This window comes from Schistocerca nitens, chromosome 11 (assembly GCF_023898315.1).
Source record: "Schistocerca nitens isolate TAMUIC-IGC-003100 chromosome 11, iqSchNite1.1, whole genome shotgun sequence".
Taxonomy (NCBI): domain Eukaryota; kingdom Metazoa; phylum Arthropoda; class Insecta; order Orthoptera; family Acrididae; genus Schistocerca; species Schistocerca nitens.
In genome coordinates this window covers 127240011-127259748 of record NC_064624.1, presented here as the reverse complement: position 1 = coordinate 127259748, position 19738 = coordinate 127240011, and the positions used below count along the sequence as shown (strand labels likewise).

The 19738-nt window shown below is 43.3% G+C and overlaps 1 protein-coding gene across 1 annotated transcript in view; it reads left to right on the top strand.

Moving 5' to 3' along the window:
• LOC126212704 (serine hydroxymethyltransferase, mitochondrial-like) overlaps positions 1–19738 on the top strand; it is a 194761-nt gene that overhangs the window by 116118 nt on the left and 58905 nt on the right. Inside the window, exon 7 of the mRNA XM_049940118.1 lies at positions 11042–11204. Coding sequence (XP_049796075.1) covers positions 11042–11204 — 163 coding nt within the window. The remainder of the gene's footprint in view (positions 1–11041; positions 11205–19738) is intronic.

Below are 19738 nucleotides of genomic sequence, written 5' to 3'. Positions count from 1 at the left end.
AATTCTGCGCAGAGCACAACTTAATCATAGCTAATACTAGGTTTAAGAATCATGAAAGAAGGTTGTATACATGGAAGAACCCTGAAGATACTAAAAGGTATCAGATAGATTATATAATGGTAAGACAGAGATTTAGGAACCAGGTTTTAAATCGTAAGACATTTCCAGGGGCAGATGTGGATTCTGACCACAAGTTATTGGTTATGAACTGTAGATTAAAACTGAAGATACTGCAAAAAGGTGGGAATTTAAGGAGATGGGACCTGGATAAACTGAAAGAACCAGAGATTGTACAGAGTTTCAGGGAGAGCATTAGGGAACAATTGACAGGAATGGGGGAAAGAAATACAGTATAAGAAGAATGGGTAGCTATGAGGGATCAAATAGTGAAGGTAGCAGAGGATCAAATAGGTAAAACGACGAGGGCTAGTAGAAACCCTTGGGTAACAGAAGAAATATTGAATTTAATTGATGAAAGGAGAAAATCGTCTCAAAAATGATATCGACAGGAAGTGCAAAATGGCTAAGCAGGGATGGCTAGAGGACAAATGTAAGGATGTAGAGGCTTATCCCACTAGCGGTAAGATAGATACTGCCTACAGGAAAATTAAAGAGACTTTGAAGAAAGGAGAACCACTTGTATGAATATCAAGAGCTCAGATGGAAACCCAGTTCTAAGCAAAGAAGGGAAAGCAGAAAGGTGGAAGGAGTATATAGAGGGCCTATACAAGGGTGATGTACTTGAGGACAATAATATGGAAATGGAAGAGGATGTAGATGAAGATGAAGTGGGAGATACGATATTGCGTGAAGAGTTTAACAGAGCACTGAAAGACCTGAGTCGAAACAAGGCCCCCGGAGTAGACAACATTCCATTAGAACTACTGACAACCTTGGCAGAGCCAGTCCTGACAAAACTCTAACATCTGGTGAGCAAGATGTATGAGACAGGTGAAATACCCTCAGACTTCAAGAAGAATATAATAATCCCAATCCCAAAGAAAGCAGGTGTTGACAGATGTGAAAATTACCGAACTATCAGTTTATTAAGTCACAGCTGCAAAATACTAATGTGAATTCTTTACAGACGAATGGAAAAACTGATAGAAGCCGACCTTGGGGAAGATAAGTTTGGATTCTGTAGAAATGTTGGAACACGTGCGGCAATACTGACCCTATGACTTTTCTTAGAAGAAAGATTAAGGAAAGTCAAACCTATGTTTCTAGCATTTGTAGACTTAGAGACAGCTTTTGACAATGTTGATTGGAATACTCTCTTACAAATTCTGAAGGGGGCAGGGGTAAAATACAGAGAGCGAAAGGCTATTTACAATTTGTACAGAAAGCAGATGGCAGTTATAAGAGTTGAGGGGTTTGAAAGGGAAGCAGTGGTTGGAAAGGGAGTGGGACAGGGTTGTAGTCTCTCCCCGATGTTATTCAATCTGTATATTGAGCAAGCAATAAAGGAAACAAAAGAAAAGTTCAGAGTAGGTATTAAAATCCACGGAGAAGAAATAAAAACTTTGAGGTTCGCTGATGATATTGTAATTCTGTCAGAGACAGCAAAGGACTTGGAAGAGCAGTTGAATGGAATGGACAGTGTCTTCAAAGGAGGGTATAAGATGAACATCAACAAAAGCAAAACGAGGATAATGGAATGTAGTCGAATTAAGTCAGGTGATGCTGAGGGAATTAGATTAGGAAATGACACACTTAAAGTAGTAAAGGAGTTTTGCTATTTTGGGAGCAAAATAACTAATGATGGTCAAAGTAGAGAGGATATAAAATGTAGACTGGCAATGGCAAGGAAAGCATTTCTGAAGAAGAGAAATTTGTTAACATCGAGTATAGATTTAATTGTCAGGAAGTCATTTCTGAACGTATTTGTATGGAGTGTAGCCACATATGGAAATGAAACATGGACGATAAATAGTTTGGACAAGAAGAGAATAGAAGCCTTCGAAATGTGGTGCTACAGAAGACTGCTGAAGATTAGATGGGTAGCTCACATAACTTATGAGGAGGCATTGGATAGTATTGGGGAGAAGAGGAGTTTGTGGCACAACTTGACTAGAAGAAGGGAATGGTTGGTAGGACAAGTTCTGAGACATCAAGGGATCACCAATTTAGTATTGTAGGGCAGTGTGGAGGGTAAAAATCGTAGAGGGAGACCAAGAGATCAATACACTAAGCAGATTCAGAAGGATGTAGGTTGCAGTAGTTACTGGGAGATGAAGAAGCTTGCACAGGATAGAGTAGCATGGAGAGCTGCATCAAACCAGTCTCAGGACTGAAGACCACAACAACAACAACAACATCCCAACTTAGCGTGACAATTCATTCATTGTGATGCATCTGTCAAAAGTGACCAATTCGTTAACTCTTTGCACATTGTCTGGAATGCGTGCAGTACGAGGCCTGCCGCTGCGAGGACAATCCTCAATATTGCCGTGCCTGCTTTCGTCACGTAACCTCCTTGCCCACCAACTAACTGTACTGCGATCAACAGCAGCATCACCGTACACCTTTTTCAACCTCTTGTGGATGTTTCCCACTGTCTGGTTTTCACAGCACAGGAGTTCTATGACAGCACGTTGCTTCTGCTGAACGTCAAGTGTAGCAACCATGTTGAAGACATGATGTGACGGCACCACTCAAGGGACCAGGGTGAACTAAGTTTGAAAATAAGCAGGAAGGATATATCTAGACATTTTAAAACTTTCACACTTGCAGAATGAAAACTGTATTTTTACAAAAATAGTGTGCATTTCTTTTGGAGTGACCTTTGTACTTCAGTAATAAATGTTGTTCTGTTGGTCTTTAATTTCTTAGATGTCTGTGGACACAGCAGTCTGACTCCTGCACCTAATGTCACAGAATCTGCTAGAAGACAATGACATAGAACAGTTTCTATTTTTCTTTAATTATTGAAAAATAGAAATTTTTTATATCTCTTTTTCTATGATGTCCAGTATACAGGCATGTCTCCTAAGCTTCATCAGGTGTATTTTCTCTGGTGTCTTGGCAGATATTTGCAATTTCTTTTTTAATTGTATAGATGGAGTCACCCCAAAAAAGTACTGTTCGGCACCTCTTTCAGGTGACATTAGTTCCTATGGAAAGTGTCAGTTTGTTTCCCATTACAAACAAAATTGTTTTTAAAACTGAATTTTACATGCCGATTCAAAACAGAGGTCCGCAGTTAGTCTAATTCAGTACTTGTTTTATCGATGTGTATTAACATGGACACTGAAACAAGGAGAATAACTGTACTCCAGCAACCACAGCACAGCCCTCACCCACACTGACAGCTACTGTCAAGCATGCTGTTTCTTCTTCATGTTTCACTGTCCCTGTTAATACCTATGAATGAAACAAATATTGCACTAAACTAAGCTGGGACCGCCCTATCAAATTTGCATGTAAAGTACAGTTGTAAAAATCATTTCGTTGGTAATGGGAAAGAAACAGACAATTTCCATGAGCACTGGGTGTTACATGAATTAAGTGATGAGCAGTATTTGTTTGAGGTGACTCCATCTACAGATGGTAAAAATTAAATTGCAAATATCTGCCAAAACACCAGAGAAAATTCATATGTCAGCTCTTATGATAGACACCCAGTATATACACACATCAAAAAAGTTTTGCATCACCCACTTTCCCAAAACTCCTGAAGATAGATGTTGATTGTGGACATTGTATCATAGACAGTCCCTTTGAATGTTCAGAGATGTCACCAAACCCGCCCAAAGATGTAAACAACCATGCATGAGCAGTAGCTATTAGATGGAGGGGGTTCAACAGCCCATCACTTCCAGTCTTCCACCAGGAAAGAGGTACACGGCTCATGTTGTCTGTAGTTCAACCATGCCGAGATGGTCAACACCACAGTTCGATTGCATCTGCGTTCTTACTTTGTGTTAGGAACGGCTCTCAACAAGGGAAGTGTCCAAGCTTCTCAGAGTGAACCAAAGCAATGTTGGGACATGGAGGAGATACAGAGAGACAGGAACTGTCGATGACATGCCTCGCTCAGGCCGCCCATGGGCTGCTACTGGAGTGGATAGCTGCAACCTACAGATTATGGTTCGGACGAACCCACTATGTTGAATAATGCTTTTCGTGCAGCCACAGGATGTTGTGTTATGATTCAAACTGTGCGCAATAGGCTGCATGATGCACAACTTGTCTTTCGACGTCCATGGCGAGGTCCATCTTTGCAACCACGACACAGTGCAGTGCAGTACAGATCGGCCCAACGACATGCCAAATGGACTGCTCAGGATTGGCATCATGTTCTCTTCACCGAGAGTGTCACATATGCCTTCAACCAGACAATCGTCAGAGACATGTTTGAAGGCAACTCGGTCAGGCTGAACGCCTTAGGCACACTGTCCAAGTGCAGAAAGGTAGAGGTTCCCTGCTGTTTTGGGGTGGCATTATGTGGGGCCGACGTTTGCCACTGGTGGTCGTGGAAGGCGCCATAACGTCTGTACGATACGTGAATGCCATCCTCCGACCGATAGTGCAACCATATCGGCAGCACATTGATGAGGCATTCGTCTTCATGGATGACAATTCACACCCCCATCGTGCACATCTTGTGAATGACTTCCTTCAGGATAAGGACATTGCTTGACTAGAGTGTCCAGCATATTCTCCAGACATGAACTGTATCTAACATGCCTGGGAGGGATTGAAAAGGGCTGTTTATGGATGATGTGACCCACCAACCACTCTGAGGGATCTATGCCAAATTGCAGTTGAGAAGTGGGACAATCTGGACTGACAGTGCCTTGATGAACTTGTGGATAGTATGCCATGACAAATATAGGCATGCATCAATGCAGTAGGACGTGCTACTGGGTATTAGAGGTACCGGTGTGTACAGCAGTCTAGACCACCACCTCTGAAGGTCTCACTGTATGGTGATACAACATGCAGTTGCGTGGTTTTCATGAGCAACAAAAAGGGCAGAAATGATGTTTATGTTGATCTGTATTCCAATTTTCTGTACAGGTTCCAGAACTCTTGGAACCGAGGTGATGCAAAACTTTTTTTGATATGTGTACATGTAGCATCTATGCTAAGAATATAAATTGTTCTATGTCACAGTGTCATTGTCTTCATCACATATCGCATCATCATGTGAAAAAATCAGAGGTTGCTGCATGTCACAACTAAGGTCAATTAAAACTTGACACACACACACACACACACACACACACACACACACACACACAGAGTGAGAGTGAGAGTGAGAGAGAGAGAGAGAGAGAGAGAGTATGAGAATTGGCAATTCAGATGGACATATCAGAATAAGAGATTAACCCATTTGTTTTAAAAATAATGCAATGTTCGTATCCTTCTTTTAATCCTGGGATGATACACTATTTCAAAAGTGGGCCAGCAATTGATGGAGCACATATGTTGCATACGCAGAGGTACTTCCTCCCATGAAGTTTCTCTAAGCACTGCCCCATCTTAAAGGTACACATTGTCCTTCGACCTGATTCTCTCACCGAGCAAGGTGGTGCAGTGGTTAGCTCACTGGACTCGCATTCGGGAGGACGACGGTTCAAAACCGTGTCCGACCATCCTGATTTAGGTTTTCTACATCTACATCTACATTTATACGCTGCAAGCCACCCAACGGTGTGTGGCGGAGGGCACTTTACGTGCCACTGTCATTACCTCCCTTTCCTGTTCCAGTCGCGTATGGTTCGCGGGAAGAACGACTGTCTGAAAGCCTCCGTGCGTGCTCTAATCTCTCTAATTTTACATTCGTGATCTCCTCGGGAGGTATAAGTAGGGGGAAGCAATATATTCGATATCTCATCCAGAAACGCACCCTCTCGAAACCTGGCGAGCAAGCTACACCGCGATGCAGAGCGTCTCTCTTGCAGAGTCTGCCACTTGAGTTTGCTAAACATCTCTGTAATGCTATCACGGTTACCAAATAACCCTGTGACAAAACGCGCCGCTCTTCTTTGGATCTTCTCTATCTCCTCTGTCAACCCGATCTGGTACGGATCCCACACTGATGAGCAATACTCAAGTATAGGTCGAACGAGTGTTTTATAAGCCACCTCCTTTGTTGATGGACTACATTTTCTAAGGACTCCCTAAATTGCTTAAGGTAAATCCAAGATGGTTCCATTGAAAGGGCATGGCTGATTTCTTTCCCAGTTCTTTCCTAATCAGAGCTTGTGCTCTGTCACTAATGACCTCATTTTCGGCAGGCTGTTACACACCAGTCTCCCCCTTCTGATTCTCGACATGAGTATAAACAATAAATCTGCATATTTGTTATGCTCTTCTAGATAATACTTCATCTCATCTTTTTCTGTTTGTGTCATTTGTCAGTACGACATGCAGAGGGATACACATTACTCTTTTGGAGTGATATATAACACACCAACATACTTATATGCCTGTCTGTGTAGTGCCATTTGTCTGAAACCTCATTTTGATATCTTTCATAACATAAAAGGAGTGCATATTCTGACTCATTCCATAAGTCAGCTGTCTCTCCTAAGAGTTGCCAACGATGATTTATGCTGTCCAATGTTTCAGGTCACAATTACAACTGTATGTAGATAGAGTTAGCCTAAACAAATACTGCTCATTATGTGTTTCGTGCAACACCCAGTGTCAGCACTAACTGTTACTTTGTATCTGACTACAAATCATATGTTATTTAAAGTAGAATTTTATGTGCCCATTTGATAGAATGGTCTCTGTTCTGTCTCGTGTGATATTTGGTTTAATGACACGTGCTAACATGGACATATAAACCAGAAAATCACTTTAATTCCAACATCTCATGCCCATGCCTAATGTAGAAACATGTGTCTCACTGCAGATGTGCTGGAAGTGACAATTACTGAACTATATGAAAAAAACATAAATCAGTTACAAACCACAGTGTGCACACACTTTATTCAACATTTAGATGTCACTACAGATATTCAGATTTAACGTTATGACACGTTCCATAAACCTGCCGTCATTGGCGATGATGTGGCGCAGATGAATAGTGAAATTCTGCACGACCTGCTGAAACGTTGGAACATTGATGCAGTCGGTGACCTCCTGGATGGTTGTTTCAGCTCGGCAGTGGTTTTAGGGCTATTGCCGTACACCTTGCCTATATTGTAGCCCCGCAATAAGGAATCGTATGTGTTCAGATCTGGAGAATGTGGTGGCCAATTGAGGCCCGTACCAGTGGCCTCTGGGTACCCCAGAGCCAGAATGCAGTTCCCAAAGTGCTCCTCCAGAACATCAAACACTCTCCTGCTTCGATGGAGTTGAGCTGTCTGGCATGAACCACATCGTATCAAAACCAGAGTCACTTTGGATAATGGAGATGAAATCATCTTCGAAAACCTTGATGTTTTTGCACTGAATATTCTGTGATTGCCCCCCCGCCCCCATGAACCATGGACCTTGCTGTTGGTGGGGAGGCTTGCGTGCCTCAGCGATACAGATAGCCGTACCGTAGGTACAACCACAACGGAGGGTAGCTGTTGAGAGGCCAGACAAACATGTGGTTCCTGAAGAGGGGCAGCAGCCTTTTCAGTAGTTGCAAGGGCAACAGTCTGGATGATTGACTGATCTGGCCTTGTAACAATAACCAAAACAGCCTTGCTGTGCTGGTACTGTGAACGGCTGAAAGCAAGGGGAAACTACGGCCATAATTTTTCCCGAGGGCATGCAGCTTTACTGTATGATTAAATGATGATGGCATCCTCTTGGGTAAAATATTCCGGATCTCTGGGCGGGGACTACTCAAGAGGATGTCGTTATCAGCAGAAACAAAACTGGCGTTCTACGGGTCGGAGAGTGGAATGTTAGATCCCTTAATCGGGCAGGTAGGTTAGAAAATTTAAAAAGGGAAATGGATAGGTTAAAGTTAGATATAGTGGGAATTAGTGAAGTTCGGTGGCAGGAGGAACAAGTCTTCTGGTCAGGTGACTACAGGGTTATAAACACAAAATCAAATAGGGGTAATGCAGGAGTAGGTTTAATAATGAATAGGAAAATAGGAATGCGGGTAAGCTACTACAAACAGCATAGTGAACGCATTATTGTGGCCAAGATAGATATGCAGCCCACACCTACTACAGTAGTACAAGTTTATATGCCAACTAGCTCTGCAGATGACGAAGAAATTGAAGAAATGTATGATGAAATAAAAGAAATTATTCAGATAGTGAAGGGAGACGAAAATTTAATAGTCATGGGTGACTGGAATTCGAGTTTTGGGGAGCAAAATAACTGATGATGGTCGAAGTAGAGAGGATATAAAATGTAGACTGGCAATGGCAAGGAAAGCGTTTCTGAAGAAGAGAAATTTGTTAACATCGAGTTTAGATTGAAGTGTCAGGAAGTCATTTCTGAAAGTATTTGTATGGAGTGTAGCCACGTATGGAAGTGAAACATGGACAATAAATAGTTTGGACACGAAGAGAATAGAAGCTTTCGAAATGTGGTGCTACAGAAGAATGCTGAAGATTAGATGGGTAGATCACATAACTAATGAGGAAGTACTGAATAGAATTGGGGAGAAGAGGAGTTTGTGGCACAACTTGACCAGAAGAAGGGACCGCTTGGTAGGACATGCTCTGAGGCATCAAGGGATCACCAATTTAGCATTGGAGGGCAGCGTGGAGGGTAAAAATTGTAGAGGGAGACCAAGAGATGAATACACTAAGCAGATTCAGAAGGATGTAGGTTGCAGTAGGTACTGGGAGATGAAGAAGCTTGCACAGGATAGAGTAGCATGGAGAGCTGCATCAAACCAGTCTCAGGACTGAAGACCACAACAACAACAACAACATTCTGTGATTGGGTGCTGCACACCATCCTGTCACCCACTGAAGGTGAAGAGGCTTCTAAATCACAAAATGTGGATTCTGAGTCCCCCAAATGCGCCAATTTTGCTTATTGATGAATCCATCCAAATGAAAGCGGGCTTCGTTGCTAAACCAAACTGTACATGCTCATACTAATACCCATCATGCCCTGCAGCTGACTGTGCAGTTTGAATGTTCTAATGCAAACCGTTCAGAAGTTATGACGATTTTATTTCACGTAGTTCAATAAATGTCACCGTGTAAGTACAGTAGTAGGGAAGGTGAATAGTTGACTTCAGCTTATTGTAAGACAAAGTGTATAACACTAGTGTGACTCAATCTCGAGTATGCTAGAGTGTGGGATCCCCACCTGGTCACATTAAAGAAGACATCAAAGCAGTTCAGGGGGCATGCTACTAGGTTTGTTACCAATAGGTTCCATGACACGTGAGCATTATGGAGATGCTTCATGAACTTGTATGGGAATAAGTGGAGGGAAGACAACCTTCATTTCATGAAATCCTACTGAGAAAATTTTAAAAACTGGCATTTGCGACTGACTGCAGGGTTATTCTACTGTCGGCAATGTACGAGGGCGGTTCAGAAAGTAACCTCCGATTGGTCACAGTGCAGGTTGTGGGGGGAGTAGCGACGCCATCTGTGCGTTCACGCACTCAACAGGTCAGTCGGCATCAAGCCGTGGTCGAGTGAACGTCGTACCTGCGCTAGTTTAGTTTTTGTGGCAGTTTGAAATGTCTGCTGCAATAGAAAACCCCGCCAAATGTGAAGTGCGTGCTGTCATAAGGTTTTTTACAGCCAAAGGATATTCTGCAGCAGCTATTCATCGTGAGCTTTGTGCCGTGTACGGACCGAGAGTTAGGAGTGAAGGAGTTGTCCGTGAATGGGTACGTTTATTTAAAAGTGGACGAGAAAACGTTCGTGATGAAGAGAGGAGTGGTAGACCATCGTTGGTGACTGACGAACTCGTTCAGACAGTTGATGCAAAAGTTCGTGAAAATCGACGTTTCTCAATGTCGGAGTTGTCTACTGGTTTTCCACAGATTTCTAAGACTCTCTTGTACGAGATAGTGACAGCAAGATTGGGTTACCGTAAGTTCTGTGCACAATGGGTGCCCAAAATTCTTACCGACCACCACAAAACTCAAAGAATGGCCTCTGCATTAGACTTTCTGTCACGTTATGAGGACGAAGGAGAACCATTGTTAAACAGAATCGTGACCGGTGACGAAACCTGGATTAAGTACGTGAACCCTGAGACAAAAGAACAATCAAAGATGTGGGCACATTCAAATTCGCCTACCAAACCGAGAAAAGCCTCGCAAGATTTTTCTGCCAGAAAACTGATGGCAACGGTGTTTTGGGATGCCAAAGGGGTGTTGTCGGTTGAATTCATGGAACGTGGTACGACCATTAATCAAGACGTGTACTGTGAAACAATAAAAAAGTTACGACGGGCTATACAGAACAAACGCCGTGGTATGCTGACTTCCGGTATCGTTTTTTTGCACGATAACGCCCGTCCTCACTCTGCTCGCAGAACAACGGCCCTTCTCGAGTCCTTCAAGTGTGACGTTATCAACCGTCCACCTTACAGCCCAGACCTGGCGCCAAGTGATTATCACCTCTTCATGCATTTGAAGAAATGGCTCGGGTCACAGCGGTTTGATGACGACGAAGAGCTCAAAGATGCGGTCACAGGCTGGCTCCAGCCACAAGCGGGTGATTTTTATGCAGAAGGAATTTCAAAGCTTGTGAAGAGATACGATAAGTGCCTCAATCGCTATGGAGACTATATAGAAAAATAGTGCAAAGATGTAGTTGTAAGATGTATATATTAAAATATTTTTATTCAACTTGGTGTATTTTTTTAAATCAACCGGATGTTACTTTCTGAATGGCCCTCGTACATTTTGTGTAAAGGCAGTGAAGACGAGATAAGAGAAATTAGGGTTCATACGGAGGCACAAAGACAGTCATTTTTACTCACACCATTCACGAGTGGACCAGAAAAGATGGTGATTACTAGCGATACGAGGTACTCTCCACCGTGCACCACACGGTGTCTTGCCAGTTTGTATGTAGATGTTGTAGATACTGACCACTTATGTGTATGTGAGAAAGTGCTGAATACTGAATGTTTTGTTTCACTTTGCCATCAGACACGGCCTAATTTTCTTCCGACGTGGCGAAAAGGGAAAAGATAAATGTGGGAAACCGATAATGTACGATTTTGAACCTCGCATCAATGCGGCAGTGTTCCCGTCGCTTCAAGGGGGGCCGCATAACCACACCATGGCTGCTGTGGGCGTCGCATTGCAACAGGTGACTGCATACTCGTGTAATTGTAATTATTTTCAGTATATTTGTTGTATAATTTCTACAGCATTTGTTAAGTATACTGATGTTTCAGATGTTTGCCTTGCAACTCTTCTTCTTTCAATGCCCATTTGTATATATTTCTTATTTTCCATTATTTATTCCAACAAGTGTGAGATTTATGTTCTTGGCAAGTTTTCTCCATTTTTCTGTCATATTATTTTCCTTTCTAGGAGAAGATACACTCCTGGAAATTGAAATAAGAACACCGTGAATTCATTGTCCCAGGAAGGGGAAACTTTATTGACACATTCCTGGGGTCAGATACATCACATGATCACACTGACAGAACCACAGGCACATAGACACAGGCAACAGAGCATGCACAATGTCGGCACTAGTACAGTGTATATCCACCTTTCGCAGCTATGCAGGCTGCTATCCTCCCATGGAGACGATCGTAGAGATGCTGGATGTAGTCCTGTGGAACGGCTTGCCATGCCATTTCCACCTGGCGCCTCAGCTGGACCAGCGTTCGTGCTGGACGTGCAGACCGCGTGAGACGACGCTTCATCCAGTCCCAAACATGCTCAATGGGGGACAGATCCGGAGATCTTGCTGGCCAGGGTAGTTGACTTACACCTTCTAGAGCACGTTGGGTGGCACGGGATACATGCGGACGTGCATTGTCCTGTTGGAAGTTCCCTTGCCGGTCTAGGAATGGTAGAACGATGGGTTCGATGACGGTTTGGATGTACCGTGCACTATTCAGTGTCCCCTCGACGATCACCAGTGGTGTACGGCCAGTGTAGGAGATCGCTCCCCACACCATGATGCCGGGTGTTGGCCCTGTGTGCCTCGGTCGTATGCAGTCCTGATTGTGGCGCTCACCTGCACGGCGGCAAACACGCATACGACCATCATTGGCACCAAGGCAGAAGCGACTCTCATCGCTGAAGACGACACGTCTCCATTCGTCCCTCCATTCACGCCTGTCGCGACACCACTGGAGGCGGGCTGCACGATGTTGGGGCGTGAGCGGAAGACGGCCTAACGGTGTGCGGGACCGTAGCCCAGCTTCATGGAGACGGTTGCGAATGGTCCTCGCCGATACCCCAGGAGCAACAGTGTCCCTAATTTGCTGGGAAGTGGCGGTGCGGTCCCCTACGGCACTGCGTAGGATCCTACGGTCTTGGCGTGCATCCGTGTGTCGCTGCGGTCCGGTCCCAGGTCGACGGGCACGTGCACCTTCCGCCGACCACTGGCGACAACATCGATGTACTGTGGAGACCTCACGCCCCACGTGTTGAGCAATTCGGCGGTACGTCCACCCGGCCTCCCGCATGCCCACTATACGCCCTCGCTCAAAGTCCTTCAACTGCACATACGGTTCACGTCCACGCTGTCGCGGCATGCTACCAGTGTTAAAGACTGCGATGGAGCTCCGTATGCCACGGCAAACTGGCTGACACTGACGGCGGCGGTGCACAAATGCTGCGCAGCTAGCGCCATTCGACGGCCAACACCGCGGTTCCTGGTGTGTCCGCTGTGCCGTGCGTGTGATCATTGCTTGTACAGCCCTCTCGCAGTGTCCGGAGCAAGTATGGTGGGTCTGACACACCGGTGTCAATGTGTTCTTTTTTCCATTTCCAGGAGTGTAGATTGCTACTTACTGTAAAGACAACCTGTTAGTTTGCAGACTGGCACAATTTAAAGACACTTAACCAAACCTATTGGCCACAGCCTTCATCAGCAAAGGAGAAACATAGAACTACAGACCATATATACACACAAGCAAGCACCCCTCACACATACATGACTGTCAACTCTGGCAGCTCGGGCCAGAGTACAACTATCAAATGGGATGGCAGCAACAATCTGGAGGGGATGGTGAAGGGGAAGGGATGGTAGTGTATGGGTTGAGGGACAGAGGAACACTGGCAGAGTGTACAGGGACTAGAATGCCAACAGGTACAGCATCAGCAGGTTGTGGTGCAGGGAGGTGGAGAGAAAAAGGAGAGTAGCGGGGAAAGACGGGCGGGTGCGTTCCCAGAGGTCGGCAAACAGAGAGACTGGAGATGAGAACGGGGAGGAGATGACAGGACAGAGGGGGTGGAAACTGTCGGGTGGAAGGTGTGCGGACAGTATGTTACCGTGCATTTAGGTCGGGGTAGTTATGGGAGCGGAGAATGTGTGGTAATAACTCCCACCTGCACAGTTCAGAAAAGCTGTTGGAGGAGGAAAGAATCCAGTTGGCTTGGGTAGTGAATCAGCCATTGAAATCAAGACTGTTGTGTTCAGCTGCTTCTTGTGCCACAGTGTAGTCCACTTTGTTCTCAACCACAGTTTGGCAGTGGCCATTCATCCTGGTGGGCAGCTGGTTACTACCGTATTTACTCGAATCTAAGCCACACTCGAATCTAAGCCGCACCTGAAAAATGAGACTCGAAATAAAGGAAAAAAAATTTCCCGAATCTAAGCCGCACGTGAAATTTGAGACTCGAAATTCAAGGGGAGAGAAAAGTTTTAGGCCGCACCTCCAAATCGAAACAAAGTTGGTCCATTCTAATATGACACACAATTTAGGTCGAATGAATGACGATACAGCTACAGTAGTTTGGTTCGAGTCGTAAGCTTAGCAGTTAAGCTTTACCAGGTAGCCATTGCTATGTGTCAGGCGCTCCGTCCGTATTTATACGGGAACTCTTCCTTTTTCACGTGCTTCGTCTGGTTTGAATCGATTGCTTATTTTGCTTTGATCTGATAAGTGCCGTTTTCTTTGTTATAGGTGTTTACGTCGCTCTAAGCTGAAAATGCATTACTGTACTGTGTCATGCCTTGTTTGTCACATTCTGATACTGTGTGTTTATGGCCTGTTGCTGCTCGCGGCATGCGGCATGACTTGCTTTTGTGTGTGCTACTGCCGCTTACAATTAAAAAAAAAAAAAAAGAGGAATCTTCTCATTAGCGAAACAATGGCAAGAGACTGCTATTTGTTGTTACTTACACTGCTGCTTTCTTTGATAATGATCACCAAGAACCAAATAATAGACTGCGTATGACAGAACATGTTCTGAACGAGAGTTAGGCGAAAATTTTTCTCCGTTTGAAAATCTTTGCGGCCGCTTCTTTAGTACATCAAATTCTGCACAGAAATTAGAGTCGTCTTAGATTTAATAGTCTAGTCAGTTGCCGTGCTTCATTTATGACTGTATCACTATTAGGCATAAGAATAATACAAATATAAACATGACACGATATGTATATTCTTCCGCGTTTGCTGTTGTCTCACTCTAGTTTCGTAGTTTATTAGGCAGACAGGATTTAAATGAGACAGCAACAAACACGAAAGAATACATGGCAAAATGTTTATATTCGTATTATTCTAATGGTGAAGAGAATACTGCATGTGATTCATATTTCATCAGTTTCCTATTAGCAACCATCTCTTCTCACAGGTAGGAAAAAATTCAGAACGTAGAGTTGGCCATATTGACAAACATCCCAACAGTCTCGCCAGTCGGATTTTCGTAGTACATTGAAATGCTGCTACACTTGAAGATGAACAATATGGAATTTGTATTTACTTCCTTGGATAATGTATGAAAATGCAGTGGTCGAAACTCGGGGCGGAGAAAAAAAGCTCGTCTTCCATCTCTCTCTCTTTTTTTTTTTCTTTTTTTTTTTTTTAATTAATTAATTAATTTACTGACGCAGAGGTTTTGGCGCCAGTATTTATCTTTGTGCCTGCAAAGCATGCCTGTGTAGCACTACATATGTTCGACGGCAGAAGTTAGTTGTGGCGGCACCTACCAATATTTTTCAGAACTTCGCTTGCTTTGCACTCGATTCTAAGCCGCATACGGTTTTTTGGATTACAAAAACCGGAAAAAAAGTGCAGCTTAGATTCGAGTAAATACGGTAGTCATACAAATATAAAACCCTATGCAATGGTTGCAGTAGAGATGGTAAATAACATGACTTATTTCACAGGTGGCACGGCCTCTGATGGGGTAGGATAAACCTGTGACAGGACTGGAATAGGAAGTGCTGGGTCAATGGATTGGGCAGCTGTTACTCCTGGGTCTTTCATGGGGATAAAATCCTCGTGGCAACGGGTTGGGATTGGAGTGGCATAGGTATTGACTAGTATGTTGAGAAGGCTGGGAGGGTGACAGAATACCAGTTTAGGAGGGGTGGGAAGGATCTTGAATAGGATGTCCCTCATGTCACAGCATAATTACCTATCATGATGCCCTCAAATGAGGGACTCCCTTCCCAAGATCCTTCCCAGCCCTCCTAAAGTGGTGTTCTGTCACCCACCCAACCTCCACAACAACCTAGTCAATTCCTATGCCACGCCCAATCTCAACCCCTCGTCACAAGGATAATATCACTGTGGAAGAACCAGGAGCAAGACCTGCCCAATCCATCCACCCACCACATCCTATTCCAATCGTATCTCATGTTTACCCTACCCGATGAGGGGCCAGGTTACCAGTGAAACCAGCTGTGTTATTTACCAGCTCTACTGCAACCATTGCACAGCTTTTTATGTTGGTATGACGACCAACCAGCTGTCTGCAAGGGTAAACAGCCACTGTCATACTGTGGCCGAGAGCAAAGTAGACCACCCTATGGTACAACATGCAACTGAGCATAACATGCTTGAGTTCAGTGGCTACTTCACTACCCAAGCATCTGTACCATTCCCACCACCGTCAGCTTTTCTGAACTGTGCAGATGGGAGTTATCCTTACAACTTGTTCTGTCTTCACATCCTGCACCCAACCCTCTCTGTCCTATCAGCTGGTAACCATTGTCATCTCCTACACTCTTTGTTTGCCACCCTCTGCCAGTGCGCCCACCCATCTTTCCCTGCTCCTCTTTTTTCACTCAGTTTTCTCCACCTCACTGCGCCACAACCTCCTCAGTCTATGGCTGTTGGCAGTCTAGTCTCTGCACAGTCTGCCAGACAGCACTTCTCTCTCACCCCACCTGTACACTGCTATCGCTTCCCCATCCCTGACTCCTCCAGATTACTGTTGCCATCCCATGTGATAGTCGCATTTTGGCCTGAGCTGATGGAGTTAGTGGTCATTTATGTGTGAGATGTACTTGCTTGTGTGGGTTAATGGTGCATTTCTCTTTTCTGTTTCTCTTTTGCTGATGAAGGCTGTGGCTGAAGCCTTTGGGTACGTGTCTTTTAAATGTGCCTGCCTGCAGCTTAATGTGTCTTCTTTATGGTAAGTACCAATCTTACAATTTCCTACATTTTTGATATTCCTAAGCGGATTTTCCATTGTTTGATACTTACTTTTAGATGTTTCTCCCTGAAGTCCTCACGTACACAGTCCATCCATCTTTTTCTTCTTTGTATTCCTCTTCCTCTATCACCTTTCACCGCCATTTCTGCCGTTCTCTTGTCGACATACTTGATCAGTCTGAAAAGTATTGAGACTGGATTAATAAAAAATAGAGAAAAGTTAAGATGGTGGTTTTAACATTTCAGGTGTTCTACGTAGTCTCCACTCACTGGAGTACAGCAGGTAGAACCATGTGAGGTGTCCAGAGCGTCCTTCTTTGAGATGTTGTTCAATTTGAGCATCACTTTAGCTTGAATGTCAGTTATGTAATCAAAGTGCTGAAATGTTACAGGGTGTAACAGTTAACAGCATGTACTCATCTTTGTTTCTCAGTGATCTCTGATGCTGCAGTGGCTGTAAAAGAATTTGTTAGTATCTGCTCCACCAAAATTTGCAGCAACTTGCTGAGTTATTGACAGTGTAGCTAATGATTTGGTGGTGCAAAGGGAAATTTCAAGAAGTTCACGTTGGCACAATGTTAGTCTTCCAGAATTAGTCTACATGTTTATTGCATAATGCAGTTACAAAACTGGCTCATGAAAACTGTCAGAAAACTAAGATGCCCATATCTAATTCACCACTCTTTATATATAATTTTAACAATTACTAGTTATGTCATCTGTTATTAGAAACAGAAAATTTATGGATTACAATAACAAAAATGCTGTTGTATACAGGCTGACATTATGGAACTGTGTGTTAAATCATTCCTCTCAGATTGCAACATAAAGTTTTAACACCACTTTTAGTATTGAAATTAGTAAAATATGTTCACAGTTGCATATGTCATGAAGGTCATCAGTTGGAAAATCTTTCTAACATCTGCATGTGTTCATTCCATATATACTAACAAAAAGCTAGTTTCCCTTCTTCTGAAAGGTATTCTGGAGTTAGAAAATGAGAAATGTTTTATGTTCAATCATCAGATAGTAACAGTTGAAACACTGCAGAAGTATATGTATCCTTGCTAAAATCAGGACAAAATTAATGACTGAATTTGAATCTGTATAATAAATTGAGTACTAAAAAGACCATAAAAATGAAATAAAATTGTTGCAAAATTTATATAAGCCTGTAAATGTGGCAACCCGCCATTTGAGGTGAACACTCCATATCACACATATCCTAATGGTCATATATTGGTACATATCAGTATTGACTGTTCATGTGAATTTCAGCACTTTCATTCGGTGGTAGGTTTGTATTGACAGCATCCAGTTTCGTAACCCTGATATATTTTCTTTTTTTGCATTTCAGTCAAATGCAGATGTGCACACACTGTTTTTGTTCAGGACTCAGGGTGTGTGGAACAAAATTTGCACAACTTTCCTTTTCTTCAAAACATTCTGAAGAATGTCTTAAGCAATTCATTGCTCCATTATACTTTCTGACACAACAATGTTTACACACAGCAGTCATACATCCACTACTTAACATTGCCTGCCCACAACTGACTGGACCAATACACATCTTCTTTTCTTTTTTTTTCTTTTAGTTCAAGCTGCCACAGTAGTTACTGTGCTGATATTGCTTGTTGTTGTTGTGGTCTTCAGTCCTGAGACTGGTTTGATGCAGCTCTCCATCCTACTCTATCCTGTCCAAGCTTCTTCATCTACCAGTAACTACTGCAACCTACATCCTTCTGAATCTCCTTACTGTATTCATCTCTTGGTCTCCGTCTACAATTTTTACCCTCCACACTGCCCTCCAATGCTAAATTTGTGATCCCCTGATGCCTCAGAACATGTCCTACCAACTGGTCCCTTCTTCTTGTCAAGTTGTGCCACAAACTCTTCCCCAATTCTATTCAATACCTCCTCATTAGTTATGTGATCTACCCATCTAATCTTCAGCATTCCTCTGTAGCACCACATTTCGAAAGCTTCTATTCTCTTCTTGTCCAAACTATTTATCGTCCACGTTTCACTTCCATACACGGCTACACTCCATACAAATACTTTCAGAAACGACTTCCTGACACTTAAATCTATACTCGATGTTAACAAATTTCTCTTCTTCAGAAACGCTTTCCTTGCCATTGCCAGTCTACATTTTATATCCTCTCTACTTTGACCATCATCAGTTATTTTACTCCCCAAATAGCAAAACTCCTTTACTACTTTAAGTATCTCAGTTCCTAATCTAATTCCCTCAGCATCACCTGACTTAATTTAACTATATTCCATTATCCTCGTTTTGCTTTTGTTGATGTTCATCTTATATCCTCCTTTCAAGACACTATCCATTCCGTTCAACTGCTCTTCCAAGTCCTTTGCTGTCTCTGACAGAATTACAATGTCATCGGCGAACCTCAAAGTTTTTATTTCTTCTCCACGGATTTTAATACCTACTCTGAATTTTTTTGTTTCCTTTACTGCTTGCTCAATATACAAATTGAATAACATCGGGGAGAGGCTGCAACCCTGTCTCACTCCCTTCCCAACCACTGCTTCCCTTTCATACCCCTCGACTCTTATAACTGCCATCTGCTTTCTGTACAGATTGTAAATAGCATTTCGCTCCTTGTATTTTACCGCTGCCACCTTCAGAATTTGAAAGAGAAATTTTTCCAATCAACATTGTCAAAAGCTTTCTCTAAGTCTACAAATGCTAGAAACGTAGGTTTGCCTTTCCTTAATCTTTCTTCTAAGGTAAGTCGTAGGGTCAGTATTGCCTCACGTGTTCCAACATTTCTACGGAGTCCACACTGATCTTCCCCAAGGTCGGCTTCTATCAATTTTTCCATTCGTCTGTAAAGAATTCGCGTTACTATTTTGCAGCTGTGACTTATTAAACTGATAGTTCAGTAATTTTCACATCTGTCAACACCTGCTTTCTTTGGGATTGGAATTATTATATTTTTCTTGAAGTCTGAGGGTATTTCGCCTGTCTCATACATCTTGCTCACCAGATGGTAGAGTTTTGCCAGGACTGGCTCTCCCAAGGCTGTCAGTAGTTCTAACGGAATGTTGTCTACTCCGGGGGCCTTGTTTTGACTCAGGTCCTTCAGTGCTCTGTCAACCTCTTCACGCAGTATCATATCTCCCTTTTCATCTTCATCTACATCCTCTTCCTTTTCCATAATATTGTCTTCAAGTACATCACCCTTGTATAGACCCTCTATATACTCCTTCCACCTTTCTGCTTTCCCTTCTTTGCTTGGAACTTGGTTTC